Below are 9,809 nucleotides of genomic sequence, written 5' to 3'. Positions count from 1 at the left end.
AGAAAATATGCCTCATTAAACTCCATTCAACACATGCATGCACATATATGTGTGTGTGTATACATCATCATCATTTAATGTCCATTTTCCAAGCTGGAATGGGTTGGATAGTTTGACAAGATCCAATGATCCACAGGGCTGAATCAGGCCATAATGAGAGAAATGAAGGCTAGAGATACATAAGGGTGGCTATAGTGAGTGGGTCAACAAAGGTGGAGGTGTGGTTGCATGGTTGAAGAGTTCATTTCCCAACCAACCAACTATAGTTTCAGGTTCAGGTCCACAGTGCAGCACCTTGGACAAGTGTCTTCTACTAACTATATCCTCAGGTTAACCAGAGCCTTGTGAGTGGATTTGGGGGAAATTAAAACTGGTTGCCAACATGAGCTTAGCTGATTACCTTGTTCTTATAGCTGAATCTTTTGTAGAATTAGGGAAGAAATTTCAGGTGTAGAAGCAAGGCTTGGAATCAAAGGGCCTTAGCATTAATTTAGCAAAGACCAAAGCACTTGTAAGTAGGAAAGCAGATAAATTATTAATCCCTTAACTCTTTCGTTACTGTATTTATTTCGAGATGCTCTGTGTTTCTTTCAATTATTTTAAATATAACAAAGAATTTAGTAAAATAACTTAGTTATCATTAAGCTAGTGTTAGGAACGTAAATTGTGACTAAGGTTTGGTGGAATATTCTAATTCAAAACTTATGAAAACAAGACATTTTACCACAGAGCCAGAGCCGGTTTTGGTCGGGTTAGTAACAAAAAGGTTAAGGGAAATGGCTCTGTTTGGTATGTAGAAAAGGAGCAGGTAGAAATTCTATGTGTACCCAGTGTAATGTATAGATACATAAGTGGGGCAGTGGAATCAGAGGAAGATTAACAGAGAAAGTAGTCTTTGTGAGAGGTGGATGTGCAGGAACTATAAACACTAGGCACATATGGGAAATAGATTTCCTCCAATGCTCAAAGGAACCCTTCAAGATGGCAGATAGTTTCTGTTACCTAGGCGACCAGATTAGCAATGGAGGAGAATAAGAGCCAGCTGGGTAAAGTTCAGAGAACTTTTACTCATATTGGTTACTAAGGGCCTCTTCCCTAGAGTTATCAGGGAATTGTATGATGCTTGTGTATGAACAGCTAAAGTGCCAATATCTACATATGGAGAGAATCTGGGGAAGAAGAAAACCTAGGAAAATATGGGATGAAGTGGTGAAAAAATTATCTTCAGGTGTTAAGCCTCACAGAGGAGACAACAAAGGCCTGAAATAATTGGCTATTTGCTGTGCTTGAGAAAACCTGCCTAATTATGTAAAAGCAAGGTCATACAGATGGTCATTTATGTTCATGCCCCTGCACACAATCTATTCCTGACAAGCCTCTTCTTCATAACCCATCATCCTAACACCTCCCCCTCCCTCTACTTAGGTTCTCCACTCCCTTCGCACCCTCATGAACTTACCTGCACATAATGTACCGCTGTCAAATCTCTTCCCTACAAAATATCTTCCTAATACTACCCCCTCCTGTCATGTCCACTCACTACATTCCTTCCCCTCCATCTCCATAACCAGCTCCCCTTTTGAGCTTATCCATTTACACACCCTATGCAATCCTTGGTTTGACATCACTTATACAAACCTCCCCGCAACTCGAGTGTGCCCCCAGTACATCTCAACCATCTTTGCTCTCTCCATTCTCTCTCTCTTCAACTAAGATAGCTACGGATCTCCTCTACCGCAAGACACTTATTTCTGTCCCTCTAGTCATACTCTAACCTCTCATCACCTGGCACTAAGCCATCTCCCTCAAAACTATTTCCCCTTCAGTTGAGGGATCTTGTCCAGCAAGTCACTTGGTGACCTCACTAGTGCTGGTGCTGTGTAAAAAGCAACAAGTACACTCTTTAAAGTGGTTGATGTAAGGAAGGAAATCCAGCTGCAGAAACCATGCCAAAGCAGACAATATAACTTGGCATAGTCTTCTGACATGCCACCATCTTTCAAAGCACCCAACCCATGCCAGAACCAGGAGGAGGATGTTAAATGATGATGATGATATACTAATATATATATATATATATATATAATATAAATAATACATAAATATATGCATATATACATACATATATGTACATACCTCCATATATATGTATATACACATGCATATATGAGTACAGGACATCAAAAAACGTAGACACAATGAGAAAACAAAAACATAAAAAACAAACTTTTTTTCGAACAATGAAAAAAACAAACAGAGAAACAAGACTTGCAACATAAAGAATATTCCCCTTCATCAGCTGTCCCTGTTTCATCTACTCCGCATTTCGAAGGCAAGGACAATATGCGACTTTGTTGGTGAGATCCAGGCCATGATTGACAACAACCCCTCCAAATCAATCAGGGACATGGGAGTGTCTGAGCTTCTTAGACAGGTAGTGCATGAAGACATTTAGTATTCCTCATACAAGATGAGAAAGGGCCAATTTTTATCCCAAACCATCAAGGAGAAGAGGAAAGACTGCACTACGAAGCTTTTGAACAAACTCAAGCATCCCATGCTTTGGTTTTTCTCAGACAAGAAAAATTTCTGCCAGGATCAGATGGTGAACACACAACTGTTGGCTTGCCCAATATCATGGTGTTTAGAGTGATGACTAGTGATGGTGACATTATGCCTCCATTCATCTTCCCAAACGACCTCAGATTCAACACAGAGGCCTACATCAAGTACCTGGAGGAAGTAATACTGCCCTGGGTCAAGAGGGTGGCTGCTGGAACACCCTATGTCTGGCAACAGGACTCTGCACCATGCCACACATGTAGGAGAATCCATTTGTGGCAGTCACACAATTTCTGTGACCACATGACCCCTAATATCTGGCCACCTAACTCCCCAGGCTGCTACCCCCTTGATTATTGTGTGGGTTGCAGTTGAGCAAGAGACCAACAAAGCTCTTTGTAACATCAAAGATGAACTGAAGGTAAGGATTATGGCAGCATTCACCAACTGAAACAAGGAAACCATGCAGAAGAGGTGCAGGAGATTTCGAAGTTGTCTGGAGACTGTGGTTGAAGTCAATGAATGATTTCATTCAATAAATTTACCCTTTAGTATTTCAAGAAATTTTTATGTAATTTTGGTAAATATATCTGTTAAAATGAGATGTCCATGTTACTTTCATTTTTGCTTAATTTAGACGACAATATATTTACTGCACCCTGTATATACATGCCCACATGTATATACATATATCATCATCATCGTTTAACGTCCGTTTTCCGCGCTAGCAGGCTCCAGTCTGATCTGGCAGTGTTTCTACAGCTGGATGCCCTTCCTAAAGCCAGTCGAGGCAGTGCTGGCATCGGCGACGTTCGGATGGTGCTTTTTATGTGCCACTGGCACAGAAGCCAGTCGAGGCGGTGCTGGCATCGGCCACGTTCGGATGGTGCTTTTTATGTGCCACCGGCACAGAAGCCATTCGAGGCGGGGTTGGCATCGGCCACGTTCGGATGGTGCTTTTTATGTGCCACCGGCACAGAAGCCAGTCGAGGCGGCGTGCAATATATATATATTTCTTTACTACCCACAAGGGGTTAAACACAGAGGAGACAAACAAGGACAGACAATGGGATTAAGTCGATTACATCGACCCCAGTGCGTAACTGGTACTTAATTTATCGACCCCGGAAGGATGAAAGGCAAAGTCGACCTTGGCGGAATTTGAACTCGGGACGTAACGGCAGACGAAATACGGCAACGCATTTCGCCCGGCGAGCTAACTTATGTATGCTATTAAGGTTCTCGTTTTTGCTAAATGAATAAATAATTCAACATTCTAATATCCGAAAGCTGATGAACCAACTAAATTGTTTCTCCATTTTCTTATTTGTATTATATATATATATATATAAACTTTTTTTATTTGTTTCAGTCATTGGACTGTGGCCATGCTGGAGCACTGCCTTTAGTCGAGCAAATCGACCCCAGAACTTATTCTTTGTAAGCCTAGTACTTATTCTATCGGTCTCTTTTGCTGAACCGCTAAGTTACAGAGACGTAAGCACACCAGCATTGGTTGTCAAGAGATGTTGGGGGACAAACACAAACACATATACACACATACGTACACACACACACACACACACACACATATATACACGACGGGATTCTTTCAGTTTCCATCTACCAAATCCACTCACAAGGCTTTGGTCAGCCTGAGACTATAGTAGAAGACACTTGCCTAAGGTGCAATGCAGCACTTAAAACTTTTGCAGCACTTAAAGCTTTCAAAATAGCAGCAGAACAGGAGGAGAAAAAAATTAGTTTTAATTATCTGCTGTTTTAGTTAGATGATGGAAACAAATGTTATCTGCTTTATGTATTGCATATATTTACATGGAAATGAAATCTTGTTTGAAAAGTTAATCAATCAGTCATCAAGTTCGTTCTGCACGTTTGGTGGTGTTGATGGATGTTAGGCAACCATCGAGAAAGGATTGCTGATTACTGTCGTCTCCTTAACGAATCATTCAACGTACTGATGCGGTCGAGATTTAAAAACATAATTAGCCATTTGTAACTCTTGTTTTAACCTGTCAGTGTCGAGTTGACGGAAGTGAATGTGGTCATCGTCATCACACAGCTGCTTCTGGATGGTGTGGATGTCTTTCTCCATCTTGCTACGTAACTCTTTTTTCATGTTGGATTTTAACTGGAATTATTCAAAATTAAATAAAAATTTTTTTTTAAAAACTCCATTAATTCATGCTTTTAATCTAAAAAAAAAATTTTATTTTTTTATTTTTAGTAAGGTAGGAAGTCAATGTCGATGACCCTTTACAGGGTTTCCAAGATTTTCATGTTGGATTTTAACTGGATTATTCAAAATTAGATAAAAATAAAAAAAAATAAAAACTCCATTAACATGGTTTTAATTTTAAAAAAAATTTTTTCCTTTTTTATTTTTAGTAAGGTAGGAAGTCAATGTCTATGACCCTTTACAGGGCTTCCAAGATTTTCATGTTGGATTTTAACTGGATTATTCAAAATTAAATAAAAATAAAAAAAAAAAAAACTCCATTAACATGGTTTTAATTAAAAAAAAAATTTTCTTTTTTTATTTTTAGTAAGGTAGGAAGTCAATGTCTATGACCCTATACAGGGCTTCAAAGATTTTCATGTTGGATTTTAACTGGAATTATTCAAAAGTAAATAAAAAAATTTAAAATATAAAAAAAACTCCATTAACATGGTTTTAATTTTTAAAAAAATTTTCTTTTTTTGTTTTTAGTAAGCCAGGAAGTCAACGTCTATAACCCTTTACAGGGCTTCCAAGATTGGTGGGAGGAAGAATGTAAGATATCCTCAAACCAGGAACCTAGCCTGACTGCTTGTAACAGAGTGGACTTCACTACGGGCACTTAAAGACACTGGTGATGTCAAAGCAGAGTAACAGATTAAGTCTGCCACCCAACAACATAGAATGCAAAAAGACAGAACAAATGTTATGGTGCTCCAACTAACCTACAAGGGTATGTGATGAGCTGCATGCATCAGTCTACAACCTTCCACCTAATAGCCATCCACTGGTATGGACATCCTCCTATCATAACCTTACTCTTGTTCATTACAGCAGCTGCTTGTTTGTTTGTTTGTTTGTTTGTTGAGCGAAGTGGTCTTCGTCCCAGAGTTTAGTGGGAGAAGTCCAAAACGTGGTCCTTTGCTATTCATAAGACCTGCAGAAGAGAAAGCCGGTCAACCCCCGACACCGAGAGCATCGATGGATGGATGAATGCGCATCCAGGCTCAGCGGTTGCGTAGGAAGTTGGGGACAAGAAACAGGAAGAAAGAGTGAGAGAAAGTTGGAGCGAAAGAGTACAACAGGGGTCGCCACCACCCCCTGCTGGAGCCTCATGGATCTTTAGGTGTTTTTCGTTCAATAAACACACACAACGCCCAGTCTGGGAATCGAAACCGCGATCCTCCAACTGCGAGTCTGCTGCCCTAACCACTGGGCCATTGCACCTCCACTGCAGCAGCTGCAGGCTGGAAGAGGTCCTGTGGCAGGCTCTGTACCAGATGGTTGGACATAATTAAAGAAGATCTCTAGAGGTTTGATGTCATCTTGAGAGATGCAGAGGGGCTGACATGGGACCACCAGCAATGGGGGGGGGGAGGCACTGGTGGACTCAGTCAACTCTATGCATAATGATACCTCTAGGATTACCTGGGATTACTTGAGCCCCATTGAACAAGGAAATGACTGAGTGAGACAGGAATGTTATTTTATTGTCCTTGAAAGCTGGTGTTGGTAGGATTTGAATTCAGGAGCACAAAGGACTGAAACAAATACCATGAGGCATCCAGCCCAACATCCTTACAGTTCCATCAATCCATTACCCTGGATTGGTACATTTTTATCGATTCCAAACAGATGAAAGTTATCCATGAACTTAGACTTCAAAAATTCAAAACAAACACCACACACTGCTCTAATGACACTGCCAATCTACCAACTAAAGAATTGTTGTTGTTTCACCCCTTAGCATTTAAATTGGCCATATCTAGCCCAGATATTTTATCCATGTTATGTTCAAACTGACCAGATCCACCTTTCAGACCTACCCTAAAATGTCACTCTAAAAATAAACAATCACATCATAAAAATCTCAAAGCTATGAGATAACAATGCATGATTAATTCAAAACAATGTAAATAAATAAGTATTAAATTTAACATAGGCATAGGAGTGGCTGTGTGGTAAGTAGCTTGCTTATGAATCACATGGTTCCGGGTTCAGTACCACTGCGTGGCACCTTGGGCAAGTGTCTTCTACTATAGCCTCGGGCCGACCAAAGCCTTGTGAGTGGATTTGGTAGACGGAAACTGAAAGAAGTCTGTCATGTGTATATATATCATCATCATCATCATCATTGTTTAGCGTCCGCTTTGGACAGTTCAACTGGGGTCTGGGAAGCCAGAAGGCTGCACCAGGCCCAGTCTGATCTGGCAATGTTTCTATGACTGGATGCCCTTCCTAACACCAACCACTCCGTGAGTGTAGTGGGTGCTTTTTACGTGCCATCTGCACAGGTGCCAGACGAGTCTGGCAAACGGCCACGATCGGATGGTGCTTTTTACATGCCACAGGCACAGGGGCCAGGCAAGGCTGGCAACGGCCACGATCGGATGGTGCTTTTTACATGCCACAGGCACGGGGGCCAGGCAAGGCTGGCAACAGCCACGATCGGATGGTGCTTTTTGCACGAGGCCAGTCGAGGCGGCACTGGCAACGGCCACGTTCGGATGGTTCTCTTACGTACCACCGGCACTGGTATCACGGCTGCAATTTCCATTGATGTTGATCGATTTCGATTTTCACTTGCCTCAACAGGTCTTCACAAGTAGAATTTCAAACATGTATATGTATGTGTGTCTGTGTTTGTCCCCCCAACATCACTTGACAACTGATGCTGGTGTGTTTACGTCCCCGTAACTTAGCGGTTCGGCAAAAGAGACCAATAGAATAAGTACTAGGCTTACAAAGAATAAGTCCTGGGGTCGTTTTGCACAACTAAAGGCGGTGCTCCGGCATGGCCACAGTCAAATGACTGAGACAAGTAAAAGAGTAAAGAGAGTACAGACCACAACAAAGGGTCGTATGGGCCCCAGTTGAGAACCACTAGTGGTTTTCCAATCAGTAATGGCTCCCACAACACCATCCTGTTCTCCTCATCTTGTACATTATCAGGACTCACAAACAATGTTGATAAAAAACATAGGCTTATACATTACAGTAAAGTAGATGAAGTAGACAAAGCAGTCTATCTGCCTTTCATGTAATGTGTAGCTACTTGAATAGAAGAATGGAAGTCATCCTACAAACAAGATTAGACAAATATATTAGTCATCATTTCAGGGTCACTTTTTCTAATGCTGGCATGGATTGGATGAGACATATTGAGGCAGTGTTCTACAGTCAAGTGCCTTCCCTGTCATTGACCCTTACGAGTCTGCTTTCAATTAAGGTGTTTTTAATCTATTGGGGCCCTCACTCATGATAAAACCACCAAGGTATGAGACGGCAAGCTGGCAGAAACGTTAGCACGCCGGGCGAAATGCGTAGCTGTATTTCATCTGTCGTTATGTTCTGAGTTCAAATTCCGCCGAGGTCGACTTTGCCTTTCTTCCTTTCGGGGTCGATAAATTAAGTACCAGTTACGCACTGGGGTCGATATAATCGACTTAAATTGTTTGTCTGTCCTTGTTTGTCCTCTCTGTGTTTAGCTCCTTGTGGGTAATAAAGAAATAGGTATGTGTTACGATTTCCTTACCTTGACAACACAGGATAGTTGTAAGAATTACGTTCGTCTGCCATTACGTTCTGAGTTCAAATTCTGCCACGGTCGACTTTGCCTTTCATATTTTTGGAGTCGATAAATTAAGTACCAGTTACGCACTGGGGTTGATATAATCGACTTAATCCATTTGTCTGTCCTTGTTTGTCCTCTCTCTGTTTAGCTCCTTGTGGGTAGTAAAGAAATAGGTATTTTGTCTGCCATTACGTTCTGAGTTCAAATTCTGCCGAGGTCAACTTTGCCTTTCATCCTTTCGGGATCGATAAATTAAGTACCAGTTACGCACTGGGGTCGATATAATCGACTTAATCTGTTTGTCTGTCCTTGTTTGTCCTCTCCGTCTTTTGCCCCTTGTGGGTAGTAAAGAAATAGGTATTTCGTCTGCCATTATGTTCTGAGTTCAAATTCGGCTGAGGTCGACTTTGCCTTTCATCCTTTCGGGATCGATAAATTAAGTACCAGTTACACACTGGGGTCGATATAATCGACTTAATCCGTTTTTCTGTCCTAGTTTTTCCTCTCTATGTTTAGCCCCTTGTGGGTAGTAAAGAAATAGGTATGAGAAATAAAAACACTGTCATCATTTTTGCTTATATTGTGGTAATGTGAAGTAAAAAAAAACTAGCACCCTGACAGTAATGACAAGTCTTCCAGTTGATCCAATCAACAGATCAGCCTGCTAGTGAAATTAACGAGCAAGTGGCTGAGCGCTTACAGACATATGTATCCTTAATGTAGTTCTCAGGGAGATTCAATATGACAGAGAGTGTGACAAGGCTGTCTCTTTGATATAGAGGTACAACTCATTTTTGCAACTACCACCTACATACCATATATATTTCTTTACTGCCCACAAGCGGCTAAGCATAGAGGGGACAAACAAGGACAGACAAAGTGATTAAGTCGATTACATCGACCCCAGTGCGAAAGTGGTACTTTATTTATCAACCCCGAAAGGATGAAAGGCAAAGTTGACCTCGGCGGAATTTGAACTCAGAACGTAACGGCAGACGAGATACGGTTACGCATTTCGCCTGGTGTGCTAACGTTTCTGCCATATAACCATGCTACAAGCCATGTACCACACAATAATGCCACAGCCCACAGGATATTTGTTTCAATCTACTTCTGTTAATCCACCTTAGCCAACACAATCAATAAAGATAAAAGACTCACCTTAATATGTTCGTTGTGCATCATTTGCTTCTCTGCTAATTGTTTTTTCATTGCTTCTGCAAGCATCCCAAACTGGTCGCAGTAGGTGACATTGGTTAAGAAAACTAACATTTAATTCATTAACAAAAGCTTAATTCATTTGGACTTCAATAGCTTTCTCTCAGCTGAACTGATTTTGTTTTCATGTGCAGCCTTTGAAGTTTTGATTTTGAAATTATTTACCAGTTCATTTGTAAATGTGCCAATCCAGGGCAATGGATTGCTGGCATGGGT

At 41.1% G+C, this 9,809-nt stretch overlaps 1 protein-coding gene across 2 annotated transcripts in view; it reads right to left on the bottom strand.

Annotated features, from left to right (window-relative positions):
* Positions 1–4,312: 4,312 nt before the first annotated feature.
* LOC115217343 (centrosomal protein of 95 kDa-like) overlaps positions 4,313–9,809 on the bottom strand; it is a 48,398-nt gene continuing 42,901 nt past the window's right edge. For both annotated transcript variants that reach the window (XM_036507829.1, XM_029787008.2), the window contains exons 18-19: positions 9,537–9,621; positions 4,313–4,714 (exon numbers count right to left, since the gene is read on the bottom strand). In XM_036507829.1, the coding sequence (XP_036363722.1) occupies positions 4,529–4,714; positions 9,537–9,621 (271 nt within the window). In that variant the 3' untranslated portion in view covers positions 4,313–4,528. The remainder of the gene's footprint in view (positions 4,715–9,536; positions 9,622–9,809) is intronic.

The sequence above is a fragment of the Octopus sinensis genome, linkage group LG1 (genome assembly GCF_006345805.1).
Source record: "Octopus sinensis linkage group LG1, ASM634580v1, whole genome shotgun sequence".
Taxonomy (NCBI): Eukaryota; Metazoa; Mollusca; class Cephalopoda; order Octopoda; family Octopodidae; genus Octopus; species Octopus sinensis.
Note: the sequence above shows the minus strand (reverse complement) of the source record. Positions and strands in the feature narration are given on the sequence as shown.